Here is a 23246-nt window from a genome sequence, read left to right as displayed (position 1 = left end):
GGTATAAATATTATTAAATCTGATTAAACCTCACTCAAAATATATTTTTATATTATATAAATATATTTATAGAATATTAAATATTTTTTAATACCACACACACACACACACACACACACACACACACACACACACACACACACACACACACACACACACACACACACACACACACACACACACACACACACACACACACCTTAGTATTGATAAAACACATACATATAATATTTATTATTTAATAAACAGAGATATATTTCAAATATATATATATATATATATATATATATATATTATTTTATTTTTTATTAATTAAAGAATAATATTAGATAATAAATACTTATTGAATGCTAAAAAAATTTGATAAATAATTGATAAATATGTAAAATTTTTAATTAATAAATAGTAAATAAAATATAAATATAAAAAAATCGAAAGCACATCTAGTTGAAATATATTTCAAATAAACAGAGATATATTTCAAATATATATATATATATATTATTTTATTTTTTATTAATTAAAGAATAATATTAGATAATAAATACTTATTGAATGCTAAAAAAATTTGATAAATAATTGATAAATATGTAAAATTTTTAATTAATAAATAGTAAATAAAATATAAATATAAAAAATTCGAAAGCACATCTAGTTAATAGGCTAGTTTGTTGAATCATCCCAAAAGGGCCACTAGTATTCTAGCTTCGGCTACCGGGAAACCTCAAAATCTGCAAAGTTCCGTTTGTTTCTCGAGAAAGAGGGGAAAAAAACCTCTATACTCTATTCATTTGATATCAAAATTTCTAGTACTACTACTACTACAAATACAAGGTTGCAATAAACATGGACATAATATCTCAGTTACAGGAGCAAGTGAATCAAATAGCAGGGCTTACTTTCAACACTTTTGGTACTCTTCAACGAGATGCGCCATCAGCCAGACTCTCTCAAAACTACCCAGAACCTCCTCCAAATCCTACAGAAGATGCTGCCAGTTTCCCTGAGCAACCAAAACAGATGAGTGCTGCCCTTGTCAAAGCTGCTAAACAGGTAATTATTTCAAACAATCTAGCTCAAGAATTTAAACTTTATAGAGGAATCCAGAAAAAAAGATTGACTCTTTATGATTTTCTTGTCATTTTAGCATCTGGGTTTTGCTTACTTAGGGTTAATTCAGTGTTTTAAGCAGTGAATCGTTATTTTCTTTTCTGGGCTGGTGTAGCTTGAATAATCAGTGGGCGGTTTTTACGGTGCAAGATGCTTGGAGTTTTCTTTTCTTTCTTTTTAATTTTTTATGCTTGTAGTTTAGTGTGTGTAAGGACAACCTTTGATGCTGAATTATAGTCTTGATACTTGAACTTAGATTTTCTGTTCTAGGATTTGTTTTGAATTTGGATAGGAGTTGATGTTTGTCTCGTCTTGAGTGCTTTATTAAGTCCTGTAATCAAAACTGGGAAGTGGATAAGATCTTATCTGTATTATTAGATTTTGCTTGATTCATCAGTAGAAGTTTGTTTAGAATGAACTTCGAAGCTTTTTGTGAAGTCTGGATTTTAGGACCGTTTGAAATTCTTTCTGGTGTTTGTTAGTGGAGATTTGTAGTAATAGGCCCCGTCCTTTTACTAAATTTAATGAAGATTCTTTTGTTTGTGGAGTGAACAACTCAAGTGCTAAAGCTAAAGCTGCCTTGTCTGTGAATGCAAGAATCTACCAAAAATGTTGTGAGTGAAGTAAATATATGATGCTTTGCTGCGTGTAGGGATTAAAGAGTTGAAAATTCCGTCATATGTTAGAGAAATGTGGGGCTTCTTGAATAATCTACAATTTTCTTTAAAATGAGAGTTTGACCCTTGCTTTGTCATGTTAACAAAATTCATTTTTCAGTAGCATACTGAAAAACTGGTATGTTAGCTGATTTGTGTCAAAATGGCTGGAAGTTTTGTGGAAATCAGTATAGAAATCAGCACAAATGTCAGGGTTTTTTTTGGCGATGCAAGGGAATTGGCTAGGTAATGAGAACAAGAATGTGTGAATCCAAAACAGTTTGCTTTTTTGCTCCATGAGATTTTGATTTCAAGTGTCCAGCTGTTGGTTTTCTGTCCATCTCCTGTGTACACTTTAATAACTGAGTTGCACAGGATGGTGCAACTAATTCCTGGTTGTTCTTTGTACAGTTTGATGCATTGGTTGCAGCTCTCCCTTTGTCTGAGGGAGGTGAGGAAGCCCAACTGAAAAGGATTGCAGAACTCCAGGTTTATTCCACAGAAACTTCACTGATTTACACTTTCTACATCTAGTATTTTAGAATTGATGAATGGTCTGTTAACTTGTCTGTGAATGCACAGGCTGAAAATGATGCTGTAGGCCAGGAACTTCAAAGGCAACTGGAGGCAGCGGGTAAATTCTTCAACTTTTCAGCTTGTTGTTTGATGTGCTGTATGTGCTCGGACACTAGTTACAATACTTGTCCTGCTTCAAAATAAATATTATAATTAGCTGGCAGTTTGAGCAATGGCACCTCCCCTGCAAAGCAACAGCAGCGCATAGAATTCAGATCCTGAATTCTGAATCCTTCCCCTTGCTTCCCTAAGACCCATAAAGGGAGGATATAACATTCATAATGCCATTCCAGTAGAAAAAACGAATTTAGCAGTTTGGAAAGTGATTTAAAGTATAGTAATATGAAAGGAAAAGGATATAGCAAGTTTTGGAATCATGGTCACCATCTCAATGTGATTTGTTTTTAACAGTTACTAGATTTAAAATGGGTTATTTTGGATGATTTACATGCCCCCGGCATGTGTTTTCATCTTTTCTTTACTCAGTGGTTTCGATGGTTGCAGAGAGGGAGCTAAAACTGGTGCAAGAGTTGTTCGGTCAAACTACAGATAATTGCTTGAACTTGAAGAAACCAGATTGAAGATAATTGTTTCTTCCCCCCTCTCTTTCTTGTTTCTCAAACCTTTTCCTCTTAAATTTTTTAAGGATATTGCTAGATTTACTCAAGGTATTTGGTTGAATGTTTCTACATATACTCAAAAGGCAGAATGCTATATTAGTTATCTACTAGATCCTCGAAGTCATTTTCTTGGAATTCCTTTTTGTAGAACCAACACTCACACTTAGAGAAGGGAATACCTAGTCTATGCTAATGCAATTATTGTGGAACGAATTGCACCACCTGAGTTTAGTTTTGTTCTAATTTTTTCAATAATTCAAAATAATTATATTGGTGAAAACTATTGTAGGGCAGCCCTGAAAGAATATAGAATTGTTTTAGTACTAATGAAAACCTAAATTAAGAGGGATGCAATAAGCATTAGCCCTACAATGGATTGCCGACATACTTTGTAATGTATTCAAGTGGATTCTTTAAGTCGGGGGGGAACCAGGAACTCCAACAACCCACGGCAGCAACCAGCAACAATTCCACTCTCCGGACTGAAAATAATTATACTGGAATTTTCTTCAATTTTCTTTTTTATCACACTTGACCATGATTTCTTTTGTGGGCTTTGAAAAGCCTCTACATTTCCAAAAAACAAAAATCTAACAAAATGGACACCATTCACCATAGCAGGAGAAATGTTCCCATCATGCAGTTGATTATCAAGAGCACGCTAGGCCCTCGGGTACCCTGTACCACCAACAAGCAGTATTCGGCCAAGTCCGGCTCTTGATCCCCAAGTTGAACTAGCCCCCTACCCATAAATGTTCAAAATATTCACATCAAAAAATGAAACACAGAATAATAATAGCATAGCTCTCTTAACAAATCTTAAACAAAGTAATAGTTTTACATTTTTTCTTAAAAATGGAGGTTTGTACTTGCAGCAAGAGAAGAGCACGGCCTGAAATGGTTTTCTTCCAAAAAGCGTACAAGATGAGAAGGGAAAAGCACCATCCTTTCTACTAATAAACTACAAGGATAGGCGATAACATGCCAAGACTTCTCAGCTATATCCTACTTGCTGCTGCTGGCCCTGCTGATAGTTCCCATAACCAGGATAACCTCCGTAGTACATGTTGGGGTCCTGAGTAGCTGGGGCATACCCATAATTTTCATATCCCTGTTGTCCATATCCATAGTATCCACCACCATACTGGTTTGCATCTGGCTGAGCCTGCAAATGAGGAGACACACCAGACACATGTATCAGGTTCATGAGAACATGCGAATCTCTCTAGAGAAATTTAAGTAGGTGTCAGCTAATGTAAAAAAACCTGTTTATTTGAAGGATTACGGCCCCATGACAATCGAATATTCTGTCCGCTCAACTGAGCTCCATTTAACATTTTCAGTGCTTCTTCTGCAGAGCTCCTGACACAATGCCCAAATGCAGGTTAAAAAAGTTAATTTTCCTCAAGAGCTGTCATCAGCAGATGCTCAAGCAAATTTCCTTACCTGTCAGCAAACTGAACAAACCCACATCTCTTGCCTGCAGGTATCTTCACATGCAATAATTGTCCATATTGGCCAAAGAGTTCTTTCAAATGATCATCCATAACATTAGAATCCAAATTACCAACAAATATCTGTTTATATTGTCCAAGTCAGAATCACGTTGGGAAAAGTAATTTCTACAATAAAAAAGAACAAAGTACCCACAGTTGTATTATTAGGGTCGCCGTCGTTCTGAGGCTGAGGATTCTGATATGAAGCTGCATATGAAAATATAGATGAAATAAACAAGAAATACAAAATGACAGGCAAGACAGCCTCCAGAGATAATGGTCCCCCATAGTAAAAAAGCTGTTCAAGAAACACAGATGGACTTCTCAATTCATAAAACAATTTATCATGAAGAAGAGCACGTCATTAGTTCAAATCCACAAGTGTGAATAAATTCAACTCAACACCAATATCCAAATAATTCTTCAGAAGTATCAAATCAATTCCCATCATTTAGCTTGCATGTAGCAAAAGTTCCTTCTTGATCTCTTGTTTCTTGTATTAAGTGTTTTGCTCTCAAATAAAAGGAAACAATTAAATGAAAGTAGAGCTTAACATTCAAATTTTTATTTGCCCGATCAATCCGTGGCAAAAAAATGTAGTATTTGCACCCAATCTCCAATCATTCGCTTCATCAAATTCTGGGGAGTAAATAACAGAAAGTATTCTGATAATTAAGCTACAACAATAAAGAGCAGTTAAGAAGCATTTAGGATATCATGAAGCAGCATAGCATTAGTCTCTTAAGAAAAAGGTTTGCATCAAGAACGTTATAACCTTTCACAAAAAAAGGGAAAAAAATGTGGCAAAATTCAGGCTACCAACTTATTCACATTGGAAGTTGCACCAAAATTTTAATTTGAAAGTCAAGCCCAAGTAAATCATCAATTTGAAATCATGCAATATGAAGGAGCATGGCATGCCAATCTGACAAACAGTCAAACCAGAAAGCAACAAAACCACACAAGTGCAAGACATTGAGCAATTCAGCATCTGCTCCAGTGAAAGTAACAAACTACACTAATTCGAACAAACTGTTCACCTGATTTATTTGGCTTCTGGAAGTAGTGATCATTTAATACTTTTAAGAATGATAATGGTGGGACAAAAATAAACTCCCCAGAATTTATTGCAAAAGGTGCGAAAGACATTGGTTTTGTCAAAGAACATATTGTCAATGTTGGTGGTTTTATTAGGAACTATATGTCATATCAATGTTCTTTTTAAAAGAAAGATATTTAAATGTCAAACAAAACTCATCATCCACTCCTATGGAGAAACAGGCAAACTAGCACCCAGAGCAACTAATGGCACAAAAATATCCTGAAGGAGCAAAGATTAACAAAATCAAGCTTATGTATTAAGTAAGGACAAGAAGAGACAGCAGTCCCAATAAAACCTAGACACAAAATGATGGTGGTGTATGTGGCACCACTAGTTTCAAGCAATAGAGTCACCACAGGCTACACAAAGTAAACTGGTAGTGGCTGGGAAATCTAAACTCACAAAAAATGCAAAGAAATTTAGAATTATTAATTAGAGTAATTCATTAAAGAACAATGAAGGAATATCTAATGAATGTATAATTAAGTAAGGACAAGAAGAGACAGCAGTCCCAATAAAACCTAGACATAAAATGATGGTGGTGTATGTGGCAACACTAGTTTCAAGCAATAGAGTCACCACAGGCTACACAAAGTAAACTGGTAGTGGCTGGGAAATCTAAACTCACAAAAAAATGCAAAGAAATTTAGAATTATTAATTAGAGTAATTCATTAAGGAACAATGAAGGAATATCTAATGAATGTATAATTAACTGGGAAACAGACATAAGCATTTTTTTCCCTAATGACCAAAAAAAATGAAGAAGAAAATACTAGACCCTCCCTATCTAATGGTAAAAATGACATGATACTGAGCTGATAAATCTTAAGGTAACCAGAGTAGTAAGAAATATAACTTGACAGAAAGCTCAACTAATTGAACGAACTGAAAAGAAGCTTGAAATGTAGCATTGCAGATGCTACACAGAAGCTCAAATAACAGGCAGGACAAAAACTTAAAACTGACCTAAGTGAGGCCACGCACTAAAGGGTAACCAATTCAGCTGAAATCAGTTCCAGGCCCTTAGATGATAGAGCCTCTTGACGTCCTGCTCTGAGACAACAGGAATTCTATAAGTTTTTGCATGTTTCAAGATTTTTAATAGAATTTACTGTGCCCATGTGTCATAGGAAACAATGGAAGAAATGACTTTGGAAACTGCTGCCTATCTTCAAAGAATAGCTGGAAGAAGGCAAACTTACCAAAAATGTTAAGCATACTCAGAGCATAACAACAACTGGAAATTCAGATAATCACCCTACCAATCTAAATGGGGCAAATCCATGATTACAAACGCATATTGAAAAGAAAAGAAAAAACGATACCATGTTTAAAGAATTGGCATTCAGCTAGAGCAACGACAATGAAAACTAAGAAACATACCTTTTGGATATTGCTGACCAACCACAGCCTTCTTGTTTGAAGCAAGCCCTACTCGCATAGGCCTTGTCGAACAAAATGCCCCATTCATCTCGGTCATTGCACGTAGCTGTTCACTTTCATCTCCAAAACGAACAAATCCATAACCCTTTGTGCGTCCAGTGAGCCTATCAATCACCACCTTTGCACCCTTCACTGAGGGAAAGTGGGCCCTGAATGTCTCTTGGAGCATGAAATCTGTAACATCAGCAGCCAAGTCTCCCACAAATATAGTGAAGTCAGGAGAATCATCACGCTTATCACCCCCACTAAAAGAAGCCCAGTTCAGCCTAAAGTTCTGCTCGCCATTTGGCATTGGGGTACCATTATAAGTCTGCAATATCCTTTCTGCAGCCCCATGACTGGTCATCTCAATAAATCCATAACCTTCGATTTGAGAAGTTTGCTTGTTACGAATGATTTTCACAGAAGCAACCTGCAACAAAAACATATTCTCAGTAAAGTAAACCCAAGATTAGGATTCTCCCCTCTCTAATTCACATGTTCACAGCATGCGTGTAAACATGTCTGTAATGTTTAAAGTATGAAAAAAGTCCGAAATATATTGTTAGATTTGACATGTAATCGCAAACTTTTTGTTGCTTCTGTAAACAGACAAAAAATCAATTTTACAAGAACTCAAATGATGAAGATATTTGATCCATGTGATTATGCATCCAATACTAAACTTTTCATGATTTTACACATCCCCTTCAAACAGCAAAAACTAAATGCAACATTACTACTATTCTGTTTCTCTCAAAATATGACAAGGAAAAATAAAAATCATAGATTGGTAAGCAAACTAGCCAGGTTCAATCAACACATAAACCTCTTTGATACAAAAAGAATCTCCAATTCATCTCTCCCTTATACAATCAAACCATATAGCACCCGCAGTAGACAAAACAGACTCATTCAAAAATTTCAAGAAAGAACAGAACAGAATCAGCACAGACTACAAAATCTTACAAACCAGAAAACCTTAAAGTCACTATCTCCAAACCCATCCTCCTTCATTGAATACTGCTATTAAGCTTCACACTAAATTATCCCACTTAAATTTACCACCCACCCACCCACCGGATAAATCTTCATATACTATACAAATAATAGTCATAACTTCAAAAAAGAAAAATAATCCAAGAAAAAAGAAACAGCAAACCCATAACATAAACATACAAGAAACCCATTACAGAATCAAATAGATCAAATCTTTACACACAAAACACAAACTTTACACAAAATGAAAACTAGATTTTTCTTTTTTACCTCTCCAGTATGAGCAAAACAGCTAGCAATATAGTTCTCATCCATCCAGTACTGTAAGTCACCAATCCAAAGAGTCCTGACCTCATCAGCAGTAGCAGGAGGTTGTCCCTGTCCCTGTTGTTGCTGTGGTGGTGGAATAGAAGCCTGATGGGCCTGATGTTGAGCCCACATGTGTGGTGGTGGAGGTTGGGCTTGAGCCATTGGTGGTGGCGGCATCATCATCATGTAAGGAGGTTGCTGGTATTGCTGTGGTGGTTGTTGTTGTTGGGGTAGCATGGCTCCTCCTGGTCCTGGTTGCTGCATCATGGTGCGTGTGGCTGTAGGTTTTCTTGATGGGAGAGAGAGAGAGAGAGAGAGGGAAACCCTAGCAAGTGGGTTTCAGGCTCGAGGGAGAGAGAGACAAAAGATGAGGGCAGAGGGTGTCTTTTAAGGACACCTAGCGTGGAGCGTGGCAGGTTCCTCCTAGGTTTTCCTTTTATAGTAAGGAAAAAAAGAGAGGAAAACTATGGTTATTTTTTTGTTTCTCCCTTATAACTCTGATTTAAAAATATTTTCCTAGAATTTTTTTAAAATAAAAATTTATGTATTTTCATTTTAAAGTATAAAAACTCATTTAAAAATTTTTTAATTTAAAAAATAAATTTTTTATTTTAAAAATTAATATATATAAAGAGTCAATTTGGTATAATTGTTTAATTTAAAAAAGCAAGATTTTTATGCACACCAGGAGTCAATTTGGTATAATTATTGACATTTTTATTTATTATGGAGCATAGTCGTTTTATTAAATGTAAAATAATTGTTATTTTTAAATCTCAATAACTATAAAAATTATAATTTACTAATTAAAAAAAATCAAACAAAACAATCATTAATTTTTATGGACTAACAGAGTCTTTTTGTAATTGATAGTCACTTAGTTCAAATATTTTTTTTAAGATTAACGTGGGTGTCCGAGTCAACTTGCGTATATTTCAACTAATTCCACGGATCCTGAAGTTAACGACTATGTAAACCTCCAGTAGTTATCATATAAACAATTACAAGACTCGAACCTGAGATTATAAAAAAGACAAACCTTTTAGTTCCAAGTTATTATTATTGAGCCACCATTTAAATGATTAATATTTACTTGCACTCAAGTAAAAGGATTCAAACTCTTTTTCACATGAAAAATTAGAAAACAAAAATAATTTATTCAGATTAATGATAATTTCCCTGAATCGAGTGGATATTTTCCAGATTTTTTTTTTGATAACTTGGGATGTCCGGGCCAGCTTACGCGTACCACAACTAATCCCCAGATCTATTGAATACCTTGCAAGCCTAGTAAACAGGTAAAACACCACAAAAATAATAAGCATACATGCTGAGATGAGGCTCGAATCCAAGTGACCGAGGCAAGAAAATCTTGCCTCTACCGTTGGGTTATAAGCCCGGGTGCGATATTTTCCAGAACTTGTTGCGGTCACTGTCTCCCATCCTCCTGGTCAGGCATATGATGAAAAGGCTAGCTCGACACCCACCAAGCACGCTGAACCACCCAGGGAGGAGATCTTTGGTGATGTAAGAGTAAATTCAAATGGCATCTTGAGGAGAGGTATTGTGTATTGTGTGAGAAAGAAGTTCATTGAGACCAGTCTCCAATGTTGTGCGCAGTACTGTTGCTCTGTGTTCTACTGCAGTTCTCTTTGCCAGAGGCAGCTCAACATCATGCTTTAAAAAGCACTGCAGCAAAAGCATCATCTCTGGGTGCTTTTGCTGGCGAGGTGTTAGTGCAACCATAGCGCATCACGTTGCCGAACGGGCACGAAGAAAAACAGGATATGCGACACAGAGTTGCGGTACAATAAACTGTGTTCAAGCACTTGAATATCTTCGTGACAGGGTCATTATTTGTGGACATGGTAGGTTTCACCAGAGCATTCCAAAACGATGGATCTGGAATGGGCCAACCCTACTTGAGCCACTTATCAAGTTGTCAAATCTCGACAAGAATCTCTCTTAATTGGTGCAAGACAAAGCTCTATTTTTGCTGTTCTTGTAAAAAGAAATTCCTGTAACAACTTGTCAAGAAATGTCCAGTTCTGTTCATGTTCATCTAGGGTAAAGTAACAAGTAGCTGCAAAAACTATCATTAGTGGATGGTTTTGTCTGATAGCATTAGTCTATGCAACTAGCACCGTAAATTTTGACCATCCACCTCTTCTTCTATAGAAGGAAAACAAACCCTACTGCAAAGTTCAGAGAGCCAATCAACTTGCAAAACCTAACCTCACAATCACAGCACGCGCGGCAGCAACTTGACCACTTGCTCTGTAAAAAGGCTAAACACCTAATCCTTTCTCTTATAAAGTCGCGCAACTATCAATATCATGCCCCCAGAGAGGTGTGATGGAGTTGTCCATATATCATCAACCTTCACCATGGTACTATCTCCTTACAAACCCTGCCCTCTTATCCTTACAAACCCTGCCCCAGAAAACCATGTTAGTTGGTCTGAAACCCCCGAGTCTCACATTTACTCTGCTGACCTCCCTGGTACTTGACAACTTTCTTGAGCTTCCAATGAAGGAAGCTCATCAAGTTCTAATGAAGAATCAGACTGATCAGAACCTCCTCCAAGAGATACCCACCATTAACTGATATTTACAATTCTTATCATGTTACTTTCTTTCCAAAACCTCATAATTTTGAAGATGCAATAAAAAAGGAAGAATGGAGGAACGATATGAATGAGGTAATGATAAGTATTGAAAAAATATCAAATATGAGAGTTAGTTGTTCTCAAAAAATAATAATTAAGAGGAGGTTTTTCCAGATCAAATATAATGAAGATGTCACTATACGAAAGCATAAGGCTAGAATTATTGCAAAAGACTATTCATAACAGCCTATAGTTGATTTTTTTGAGACTTTTACACCTGAAATCAAAATGGTCCTTGCTTTGGTTGTAATATTACATTTGCAAGTTTTTCAACTCGATGTTAAGCCAGTATTCTTTAATAGAGAATTGCAGGAAAAAGTTTATGTTAAGCAGCTCCTAAAATATGAATTAAAAGAAAAAATAAAATAAAATTTATAGACTTTATAAAGCTTTTTATAAATTAAAACAGACACCAAGAACATGAAACATCAAAATTAATTTTTATTTCCATCATAATAGATTTGAAAAAAATCAATATGAACCATCACTCTATATGAAAAAAAAAAGAGAAGATTTTCTAATGATCTGTTTCTGTGTTGATGATCTAATATATACAAGAACAAGTAAAGATATGGTTGCAGAATTCAAAAATACTAAGATGAAAAAATATGAAATGTCAGATCTTGGATTGATGAGATATTTTCTTGGCATTAAAGTGAAGCAATCTCGAGGAAAAATTTTTATTTCTCAAGAAAAATATATTGCAGATTTTATCAAGAAATTCAACATGTCAGAATATAAATGAGCAGGTGCTCCTATAACAGTAAATGAGAAGTTGCAGTAGAATAATAGTGTTGTTAAGATGGATTCAAAGATGTTTTGAAGTCTTGTTGGTTATTTGATTTATCTTACAAATACAAAACCTAATATAGTGCTTCCAGTAAGTATAATTTCTAGATTTATAGAAGAACCAAGCACACTTCATCTTGTAGCAGCTAAAAAGTTCTTGTGATATCTTCAGGGGACAAAGGATCATGTACAAGAAACAAGAACATAATAGGCTAATTGGGTTTACAAACAATGATTGGGTTGGAAGCTATAATGATAAAAAAAAAAAAGGTATGTTGAAAACCATGTGAATTGAATTGAATTGAATTGATTTAGATAACTCAGGTGAATCCATTTTATCCAGAGAATAGTCCCAGATCAGCGTTCATGATAAATTAGCCTATTATGATAAATTCATGGTTTAAAAACTATGTTGATTTTTTGCCAAACCCCTGTGCGCTTAGCTTCATGATAAATTCTGATTAATTATAAAGAACGTAGATAAGAAAGCATCTTATGAGATTTCTCCTAATATATGTCCCTGGCATAAATAAATCAAGATAATTAACATAGTTTTGCAATTTGTCTAGTGGTTTTTGATCCGTCCCAGCGCTTTCATGGCATCTACGAGGCACTTGCAGGAGTTGAACAGTGCTGTGTTCTAGTTCCAACTTCATGTCCTCTGTCCTAGAAGTAGGGAGGGATAAAAAAACAAAGACAATTAGTGATCAAATATTCATTACATTTTATCAGTTAAGAAAATCAACTTCATCTCAAATCTGCACACCTCTCAACACACTCTTTACTTTACTAAGAACCTTTGAAATTGAGACACAATGAGATCAGAAGATCTCCAAGCTCAAGCATGCAAAGATAAATTACAAGGCAATAGCAAGAACGCCTAAAAACATGGCCCTGGAACAGCTCCAGAATGTTGCATTTTCCATACCTTGAAGGGCAACTACAAGTGCCACTATAAAAATTTACTAGAAATACAACAGGCATAAATTGTATCCGAGTTTGACTACCAAAGTTTGCTATTTATCAGTTTCAAAAGTTCGACGGCCTCCCGTAATCTTCTTTCCATGTTGTCCCTCACTGCCATGCCGCGAGGTTTCCTGCACAAAGATAGGTTGTATTGAACTTAGCTATCTTTTGCTTATTGTGATAACATGTTTTTTCTATAAAATTAACCAAAAACTAGGTTTTTTTCCTATATAAATCATTGCAGTTTCAGCTACACTCATCTCAAGTATAACTGTAAGGGAATAGAGTTCTGAATGCCAGCAACTTACTTCTTCTCGAAGTTTGCCTTCCTTGTTAATTCTTCCACAAGACTGTGTAGCCTCTTTATAATGGGTGGTTTCCTCAGCACCATTTCAACGCCTTTTTGATGTGAACAGATCTTCTTCATAACCTCAGAAGCAATGAAATATCCTTCCTCCTTGTTCCTGGACAACATTAGTTAAAAGACAATTTGTTCATACATAGCAAATAAAAACATACCATTGACTTCTAATCAGAACATAACAAAATAACCTGAGCAACTGCCAAAGAATTATTTCTACTACTCCTTGACTGTCAATAAGCACTTCAATCAAATGTGGATAACGGGCAAGATTCCGGAGAACTGAGAGTGCATGCTTTAAAACCTCCTGGTCAGGCATGCTTTGACTGACTGAGCGAATCAGCTTCAGTAAGTTGTCAATTGCCCCAGCAGCCACAAGTTTCTCACAACATTTTTGAGAGTGTTCTGTAGTCATATCTGGCAAAAAAAAAAAAAAAACTTGGAATAAATATACAAAATGATACCTTCTTTCAAGAAGTATATGGTTGACTCATTATTTCAACTAAAAAGACAAATGGATACCCATGCTCACTCAATAAATTGAAGATTCAATAACAGATCATGAACTGCGTAAGATGGCATGGAGATGCATTAGTTTTCATGCCAACACAAGCTAGTGAAAGCAAGTGTCTTTGCATCTTGTCCAATCATGTCATGATAATGTCGAACCAACCAGTACTTGCTTCAGGAAAGATGAGTGTTTTTTATGCAGGCTACAATAATTCCACAACCACCATTTGATTCCCATGCTACTTCCCAGTAAAGTATGGATAACACTATAAAAACATTCAAATTTCTAAAAGATCTGAGACATAAGAAAAATCTTACCCAAAGTTGCACAAGTGTGAAGAATGCCACTAACACTTTTCATGCTTGATAGTTCTGAAAGAGCCACTATGAGCCTGTTAATAATACGCATGCTGTCATCCACATTTTTAGCAGAATTTTGCATTCTCAGGCGCAAATCCAGGAGCTGCCCTCTAGCATTTTTACGTGCAAGGAAACCTTTCCAGTGCGACTGTTGAATTTATAAATGCCAGTTAGCCTAGAAATATGTACCTTTCCAGTGCAACTGTCGAATGTCAGTTAGCCTAGAAATATGTTCCAAGGAAAATATTGAATCATAAATGGGGCAGATAATATAAATGCCAACTCAAGAATATAATTGGGCTGACTAGAGGAGACCGATGCACAGAGAAAGGTGCCAAAGCTAAAACCATTCCAACTTCCAAGGCTTCAGGGAAGCAACTAATTCACCTTGGATCCGGGAAAATATACACCCATGACAGAGAAAGTGGAGAGAAAGCAGTGTCAAATTTAAGTAAACGCCATGTGACCAAGACATGGATTCATAAAGAAAATTGTATTTATCCAAGTCATACATGAACGACTACTAAATTCAGGGGCAAAAAAGTTTTCAATTTTGTAATCACTTGGAAATATTTTAATCAGATATCCAGTTATAACGAACCAGCTTTATTACCATGGAGATGCAACATAGAAAAATAATAGCAGAGATCTATTAGTCTTACTTGAACCACTACAACGCGCTGCCTCTCCCTAGAGGCCTTTTTCCTGCCAATCCAACCTCGAACATGAGACTGTACGAGGATTGCTGATTTTGCTCTATGCTTCAGCAATAAAACACCTCTCCACCACCTTTGCAGCTTCAGAATAGAAGACATCACTATTTTCAATTCCAAACTCTGCAAGCAGACTCTTGAGGTTTGCATTTTGCAATAACTAGCAGTAGCTCTATGAAAGTGAGAAGCCCCTGCATCAGTCCGATGCCAGATATTCTTAAGAAAACTAAACTCAAACCATATTTCAATAATGCAGAGAGCTTGTATGAAATAAAATGTGCTAGCAACTAAAGTTCAGAAGAAATTTTCACAAACCTAATAGCCTATTTCGAGTAATCTCCCCTCTGACAAACCCCTGAATCTCTATAGCAGCTTGTTTACAGCAATGAAACGCCTTCCAGCAGTTCAAACATCGAACAGCACTTTGGATTTTTAACACTGCTTCTCTCTGGAACAAAAAGTTACTGTTTATTAGCCAAAAACAGCACTGTCAAACGTAATCTAGAAGCAGGCCAATTTCAGCTAAATTTACAGGCTCATTGACTTCACGAGTGGCAAAGATTACATGACAGCCAACTGTATAAAGTTATTGGTCTGAGACAAAGGTCTACTGACACAATTACCAGAGAATACCAAGACTTCAAAGAAAGACCTAAAAAAAAACACCAACAGAATAAAGGACAAAAGAGGAACATAAGCATTTTGCAGTTAAGTTGGGAGTACACCATGTCTAGTTAGATAGGACCATGCAGAGGAAGTTTGTTTTCTATATGCATAGTTAAGGCAACCATGTAGAGGAAATTTTGTTTTAATCACACCAATATGTAACCAACCAACAATTCAAGGGCAAGCAAATGGTTTGAACTTACACTCAATCAGATATTCTGGTAAATGTGCAAGCCATTTCCTGTAAAAAATAAAAGCAGAACTCAAAAGAAGTCAGAGTCTTACTTGGAGAGCAACACATTGCCTCTCTCTAGAGGCCATTTGCCTGCCAATCCAACCTCGAATATGAGCTTGTATAACAATTGCAGACTTTGTTCTGAGTTTAAGAAATAGAATGCCTCTCCACCACCTTTGTAGCTTCAAAACTGAAGACATCATCACTTTCAGTTTCAAGCTCTGAAAGCAGACTCCTGAGATTAGAAAATTTCCGTAACTAGCAATGCCCCCAGAAAAGTGAGAAGCCCCTGTAACAATCAGATGCAAAATATATTGAAAGCCAAGCAAGCTAAACTTGATAAGCAATTCAGAAATGAAGAAGCAGTTAATGAAAGAAAAGATGCAGGCATTTAAACTTTGGGAGAAGACTTTCACAAAATACCTAATAGCCTATTCCGAGTAGTATGTCCCCTGACAAACCGTTGAATTTCAATCGTAGCATCTTTGCAAGACTTAAATGCTGTCCTGCAGTTTAAACATCGAATAGCACTTTGAATCTGTGTTGCTGCTTGTTTTTGGAACAAAAAGTCCCTCCTTATTAGCCAAGCCCGGCAGTATCTCTGGATTCATTTGAACATAATGGAAATTAAAATATATAAAAGATTTTTTTTTTTTACTTCAGGTAGAGTTTGTCTAGAGCATAAAGCAGTGATATTTCATGGAAAATGCTTTAAGGTTGGAACTGTAGTGAAATCATCCCCAAAACACCCAGCTTTTCCAGGACCGCAGTAAGTAAAGCAAATTCTACCCAGTAGAAAAACTTCACCATCTTGCTGAATTCAGATAGCACATAGAAGCAAGAAATGCACATGTAATGCCTTACAAGTTGCTATATACAAGTGAATTTCATTCAGACAAATGAACAAAATAAACAAACATTTATCTAGATGCAAGTAGGTGTTACAGGAATTCAACAATTATGAAAACCTTTGCCACATCTGATAGGCAGCAGAATTAGTACTTAACCTAAGTGTTATCACCCACATAGAGAACATTTACTCGTGATAAAAAGAACAAAGAAACTCATTTTTGCAATCTCCCCCTTCAAACCTCAAGTGGCATTTAAATTAGTTATTTTGTCAGTAAAGTAAATGGACCAACACAAAAGCTAAATCCTATAAGTTTAAGGATTCTACATGCATTATTTATCAAATCATAAATGCATGTAACTCATATTTTGATGCAAAAAAATGTGCATACAGGAACACGATAGGCAGATAGCTTACTTGAAGCACACCAATGAGATACCGATATCTTCCCACTTTTCTCCTTACAATCCATCCACGAACACAAGACTGAATAACAATGGCTGACTTTTTAGCAATACTAAATTGTTGAAAAGCCCTCCGACATCTTAAGCATCTATAATTACTTTGAATTTTCATTATAGCTTGCTTCCGGATTAAAAATGTCCTTCTCAACAGCCAACCTTGGAAATGACTTTGAATTTTAGTAGCAGCAAGCTGCTGTTCGTGGATGGACCTGGAAATTATAGTCTTTGAAGAAAGCTGAACTGTTAGACCATCAAATTGGCACGTGGATGAAGCCTTTTCCAATTGAACATCCTTATACCTAGACCTTGCTGCCCAACCACGAATGAATTTCTGAACAGCAATGGCAGCATTGACTATATCAAGAGTGGATACATCAAGATTACTAACACAATCACTTTTATGTCTTTGTCTGATCCAAATCCTCGTGGCTTTCTGAATAAGCATAACATCTCTTCGTAGCTTGACAAATCTATGCCGGTCAACAATGAACTTCACATATCTCCCTAGGTTTCCAGCCTGGCTCCACCTTTCTGCATGATTAACCAAACAAAAAAGTACGTGAGTAACTAAACAGAATTTGCAGGGATTTATTCAAATGAACTGGCGTATAGAAGTAGGTACCACATCTAAAATCCTGAACCGTGACACTACTGAATTTTAAAAGGAATGGTCTCTTCTTCATCATTAACCAAGCCCGAATAGCAGTTTGCAAAAAGGAAGCCGCTCTTCTCATCTTCAAAAAGTTATGGCGTTCAACTGATCTCCTAAAGTGCGATTGTATTACTTTTGCAGCATTTTCTGAAACAGTATTGATTGTTAGTCAGAAAGAAGAAATTAGTGATCAAAGATTATGGTATAAGGCAAAGAAGCGATGTACTACTTCTAATAAACTTGGATGATCAGTCCATGATGATTTCCATAAAAGGGAAAAATTTACAACTATTTAAATTGTTGCCTCTAAAAACATAAATTAACTAAACAGCATGGTAGTTCCTAACAAATTTGCAAACAAGAAAAAACTAAAAACTCCAATAAAGATCATATCAAACAACTTAAACAGAACAATTATTGCAACTTGAAATATAGGTGCATTTTTCAATTGAAAAGAAAACTTAATGAGAATACCTCTTTGAATGACGATGCCCCGATTGCTAATTGAGTTGAAATCCAAAACAGAAGTACCAGGTTGTGTGATGAATTTGCTGTTTCGTTCCGCCATATCTTGCCACCAAGCCTTAATAGCCCTAAACTTTCTAGCAGCATCTGCATAAACAAGTTCAAATAACAGATAAAAAAAAAGCTTTAAAACCAATATTCTCTTTTCCATTCCTACAACTACATGTGAATGGTGCAAGCATTTTATCATTTTAGTTTTAAATCCTTTCTTTTAGTCTCATTCCAGGTAAATATATCTCGTTCATCATAAGCCATACATATTGTTTTTATAAATGAAACAAATTTAATGAAAGGTAATGCTCATTTCTTTATTTCCCATTCGAAATGGGACCCGAGAGGCAAAAGTTGTATAAACCCTTTGAAAACTTCGGTGCTTTTGAATTAAGTACACATTTGAAAACATTCAGTAATAAGAGGAAAAGGAAAGAGAATATTTACATAATGACAAGAAACACCAAAAAGAGATTTACTACTTAATTAAAGGTGGAAACCTTCTGTACTGGAGCCATCTATTATGTCTTGGTCCAGCTCTGCTTCTGAACTTAAAGAACACCTACCAACACTTGAAGTTCTCCTCTCTTGACAATCACAACACAATAGTTTATGGAAATTCAGTTGATCCTATCAAACAGAAAATAATTATTAAAATATATCCCGAGTGTTGCCTCAGTCATTATCCAGCAAAAGAATTCTAGCTTTACCATGGTTTTCTTTACAGTCAGTTGTGACGAGAGGAACACCAATAAAATTACCACACTTCGATGATTAATTGCGCCACTATGTTCAAGAATGTCACTGATATGAAGAACCTGTAAATACAATACATAAAGTCATACACATAACTTCTGACAAAAGTTCAAACATGTATATCTCTAATCAAGAAACAAGGTCACATGTTGACACTATAAAAGGCCAATTTCTCAGCCACCGACAAGCTGATCTAATCAAATTTTCAGGTCATTTAAAAAGTACAAAACTTTTTCTCAAGATGTCCTTTAAATATGCCATGCTTTAAAAACCAACAACTTCAACACGTCCAAATGTTTTACCTATTGTTTCTCAAGTTGACATGCCTTAAAACATATAAATGGATTGTCAGCTGTTGGTTAAGCGTTATGCATGTAGACAGATAGTTTATGATCTTTACCTCAGGAAAATTCCACAGTAATGTTGTCAGCTTCTGTGACAATAAGAAATTGTGGACTGAATCTGTATACTCAATAGCTGACATAAGTGATTCTTCTCTTCTACTTTCATGAGGATCCTGTGAAAAAAGATGAAGTGAAAATAAAACATGAGAAAGAAGAATTTGTAGAGCTTGAAAACCAATAAAACTGCAAGACATGCCGTACCTTTGGAGAATGAGAACAAGAAAGTTCTTTACGGAAATAGTAGTCAAGCAAACACCATATGGCTTTACCGTCAACCAACGAAGCAAAATTATCAATTTTATTATCATATTTTCCACAAACTGCCTGCAGAAACAATTTCAATGGCCATAAGCAAGTAAAACTACCAAATGAGCATTAGCAAGTCAAAAAAAATTTGATAAAATCTACATGTTTCTGCTGGCAAAACAAAAAAGGAAAAGACCTGACATGAATAAGTGATCTCAAGAAGTGAGAGGAGGAGGGTGGTGGGTTGGGGGGAAGAGGTCCATGCATAGACGTAGTGGCATATATTCTATATAGCAGCCATACCTGAATCCAACTCAAAAGCAACTCCAAAGGAGAGGAACCAGGACTGATGCTAGCGGAGTCCTATGCAATAGAAAACAATGAGAGCAACATAAATATACAGCGGCTCTGAAAATGACTTGAGAAAAAGATGAAAGAAATACAGAAAGCACAAGTGAAAGAAATCTCAGCTACCTCTTTAAAGTTCAAAGCTAGAAAGAGAGTGACTTTATGTAACATTTAATAAGCAAGAGGAAACTGATCTGATTGAAGCATACCATGTTAACTCCGTGAATTTTCAAAATTTCATTTGCTAAGGTTGTTTTGTTGAGCAGAAGAGGCAACTGTGGAATTTGATTACAAAGTTATAACCAGTCAACAACCTTAATCACTCCTAATATATTGAATATTACAATTCCAAAATCAAAGACTTTGTGAAATAGGAAAAACCCAACAAACCTGCAAGTGAACAAACATGTTCCAGAGCAAAGAAACAGTTAGCTCCATATCTCCATTAGCAACATCGTCTTCCAAGATTGTCATTCCATCTTCATCTTGCAATGTTACACCAGCACGCTTTAGATATTGCAGGGCAAGGCCACAATTTGCTAAATTTCTCTTGCGGGTATCTGATGGAACTACCATTTTCTGCCACATAACAAGCCCTACTAAGTAAGACAAATAATGTTCAATAATTACAAAGAGTCATTTTCCTAAAGAACAAGAAAGGGGAAAAAAGGGCCAACCATAAGAATAGAGGAATCATTTTGTAAGAGCTGGATGGCTCTACAAAGCCTCACTCCATCTTGAAGCTCCGCAAATAAATCTGTCACTCTGAAGTCATACTCAACGAGGGAACACTGCCAAAAGAAATTTTTGTTGGTAAATTAACCAATTAAAAACATAACAGTGTTCATAAAATTGAACTTTGAGATGTTATTATCAATGCAGAGTGTCTAGCCCCTTTTTTAACTTTAAACAGAGATTTAAAATGGTGATGATACAACACTAGCCTTTTTATCCTGAAAAAACACACATGCAAGTGCTAATACCTGTTGATAAGTTATTACGAGGACTGAACTACATACCTGTTGATAAGATACTTTGTAACCTATGACCACTAGATGTGCAAGAAGATTCCCTTCTCCGTGCATTACCTCCGATGATAAGAAATCTAGAGATAAAAGTCATTCTACAATGAATAGGATGTAGTTATAACTCAATCTGTAAACAACCAAAATAAAGAACTTCAAAAATTACCATTAATCATTTGACGGCTAGACTTTATACTAGACTGCACAACGAACAGAAGAGGTGAACCCCCATCTACTCCATCAATTCCATACTTTAAAGAAAGACCACTCTGCAATTTAGTTCTATCTAGAATAAGAACCAGCAGCAAAAACCTCTTCAATATAACATTTCCCAAGGACTCATAGTAACCTGGTCTATATAACCCTTCCACCTTCCTGTTATAAGCATAAGTTTTTGCTAGTCCAGTATGTGAAAGAAATTGTTTCTCTATCACCATCTTCAAGAATGCTATTTCTTGCTCAGAATCAATATCTCCACTGGGCAACAAGGAATCGCCACCAAGAATAATTTGTAATCCAATTCGAAGCCAAACTGGATTATAGCACATGAGAATTCGCATGGCTTTCTCCTTCATGCCAAAATCTGTTACAATAGGACAATGTGGCTTCATTTTCAACCTCCCTTCATCTATAGTCTGTGAAATGAATAAAAATATTCAATTCTCAGCATCGAAAACAACAGTTTCTTGACTAAAATCACAATAAAACACTTCAGTTTGCCCATGCAAGTCCAACAAAACAAAATATCTCCTTTCACTATCCCTACATTTGAAGTAAAATGGCACTAAATACATTAATTTTTACTAATCAAATTGAACAAAAGAAACCGATGCAACTACTTTCTTAAACCAAATCAGCAGTAAAGCAAATAAATTTCCCAAAGCAATACCACCAAAATAGATTATTCAAAGCTACAGCAACTTCTTTAATTTTCCACTACCATGTTCAGTAACAACACATAATTCCTTCATATTAAATACTAACTTAAAATACATGATTTTTCTTAATCAAGTTTTTTAAAAAATACAATTCCATTACGTTACCAATTATTTTTCCTAACAAAACTTTCATTAAAACACATAATTTAACCAATATTTTCCCTTGTCAAATACAACAAAACCCACAATTATCAAGCAACTAGTTATAACAATTCAACAACTAAAACGAGATTTAAACAAAACGCATAATCTTCCCCTAATCAACCAATAAAAGCCACAATTATTCCGCAATCGAAATCCCAATTAAACAAACATAACTCCCTGAAATCAATCAAACAAACAAAACCCACAAAAAATTAAGAGAACCCCACAATTTTACAAACCTTAACAACAAGAACCATAGCATCAAAAACTTCCTTACAACATCCCAAACTCAAATAAACCCTCATTCTCTCCATCAAATCCTCCACACTACACACTTCCTTCAATCCCTCCTTCAATTTTCCATACCTCTTAAAATTCAACACGTCACCATCCCCACCACCCCCTCCTCCTTGCCACGTCACATCCCTACTCCTCTTCGGACTCCTCCACGTATCACCCACCCCGGCTGCCCCACCTTCCCTCTTCCCCAACCCCACCACAACACTGGGCCCCACCACCGCATTCTGGGTGAAATTGCAAGAGCACCCACAAGCACTAGGGTTTTCGAACAGGAAATTAAGCCAAGTAGTGAGAGATTTCGACAGTGTTTTCAGCGCCTGTTCTTTCCTAATCTGTGCCTTTCTTGATGACTGTGACTGCTCGATCTCGAACGCCTTGAGCCTTCTCCGGGCCGTGGTTGAAGCAGGCTTGGGCCTGGACTGGCCTGATAAGGAAGGACGGAAGGAGGAGGAGGACATTGGGGTTCGTTTTGAAGCAGTGAAGAATTGAGAGCTCGGAGAAGTAAATTTGGAGAGATTTGGAGGGCGTTTTGGGGTTTTGAAATTCGATACGTCTTTGAACGGCTGGGGATACGGTGACGGACATGGATATTGCTCGTTGCCTTCCATTGGCTGTGATTTCTAGAGAGAGAAAGAGAGCTTTTTTCTCGTAGTTAGAGAGAGAGATTTTGAGAGAGAAGTGAGAGTGGGGGAGAGAGGGGTCTGGTTATGTGGGTTTTTGAATTTTGAAATGGGAGAGGAGGGAGGGGAGTTTACGAAAATGGGGCTTGGAGAGCGGGAGCGGAGGTTTGAGATTTGAATTTGAGTAGGGGTATTAAGGGAAGAAAAGATGCGGATCCAATGAAGACGTTAAGGGAAAAAGGGAAACCTAAATTTAGTGCTTAATGTTTACTCAATTTATCAATTGAGTACTAAACTTTTTTTATTTTTTCAATTTTGCTCCAATTGTAATCCATAGATAACAATGCTATTTCCTTATTCATATAAATTTAACGATAGTTAGAGATTAAGAAACCTTAAATTAGCCTCTAATGTAGAATTTTGA

At 36.0% G+C, this 23246-nt stretch overlaps 3 protein-coding genes across 6 annotated transcripts; 1 reads left to right on the top strand and 2 right to left on the bottom strand.

Moving 5' to 3' along the window:
- The first annotated feature begins 662 nt into the window (after nt 1-662).
- On the top strand, nt 663-3183 carry LOC133698567 (mediator of RNA polymerase II transcription subunit 21-like). Its single transcript, XM_062121540.1, has 4 exons — nt 663-1053; nt 2178-2255; nt 2349-2400; nt 2847-3183. The coding sequence occupies exons 1-4, from the start codon at nt 847-849 to the stop codon at nt 2921-2923; spliced, it is 414 nt and encodes a 137-aa protein (XP_061977524.1). The 5' UTR covers nt 663-846; the 3' UTR covers nt 2924-3183.
- A 557-nt stretch (nt 3184-3740) lies between these two features.
- LOC133698566 (polyadenylate-binding protein RBP45B-like) lies at nt 3741-8709 on the bottom strand. 4 transcript variants are annotated; one of them, XM_062121538.1, is made up of 6 exons: nt 8253-8704; nt 6945-7416; nt 4613-4665; nt 4409-4539; nt 4228-4324; nt 3741-4127 (listed from the first exon to the last, which is right to left on the bottom strand). In XM_062121538.1, the coding sequence occupies exons 1-6, from the start codon at nt 8556-8558 to the stop codon at nt 3957-3959; spliced, it is 1230 nt and encodes a 409-aa protein (XP_061977522.1). In that variant the 5' UTR covers nt 8559-8704; the 3' UTR covers nt 3741-3956. The 4 variants fall into 4 exon arrangements, 2 of the variants coding, with proteins under 2 accessions (XP_061977522.1, XP_061977523.1); XR_009843162.1 differs by lacking the exons at nt 3741-4127; nt 4228-4324 and adding an exon at nt 6528-6614 and having other exon boundaries at nt 4453-4539; nt 8253-8709; XR_009843161.1 differs by lacking the exons at nt 3741-4127; nt 4228-4324 and adding an exon at nt 6528-6609 and having other exon boundaries at nt 4453-4539; nt 8253-8709.
- A 3743-nt stretch (nt 8710-12452) lies between these two features.
- LOC133698268 (uncharacterized) lies at nt 12453-22899 on the bottom strand. The gene is made up of 22 exons (XM_062121143.1): nt 22142-22899; nt 20987-21455; nt 20815-20900; nt 20473-20586; nt 20186-20374; nt 20005-20070; nt 19751-19810; nt 19403-19525; nt 19198-19314; nt 18752-18859; nt 18542-18671; nt 18000-18137; nt 17496-17672; nt 16827-17404; nt 15983-16160; nt 15610-15848; nt 14974-15106; nt 14608-14849; nt 13904-14093; nt 13267-13492; nt 13023-13178; nt 12453-12845 (listed from the first exon to the last, which is right to left on the bottom strand). Exons 1-22 carry the CDS (start codon nt 22808-22810, stop codon nt 12752-12754), a joined length of 4482 nt encoding a protein of 1493 aa, XP_061977127.1. The 5' UTR covers nt 22811-22899; the 3' UTR covers nt 12453-12751.
- Nucleotides 22900-23246: the final 347 nt, after the last annotated feature.

This window comes from Populus nigra, chromosome 7 (genome assembly GCF_951802175.1).
Source record: "Populus nigra chromosome 7, ddPopNigr1.1, whole genome shotgun sequence".
Classification (NCBI taxonomy): Eukaryota; Viridiplantae; Streptophyta; class Magnoliopsida; order Malpighiales; family Salicaceae; genus Populus; species Populus nigra.
This window is presented reverse-complemented; position numbering and strand designations above follow the sequence as displayed.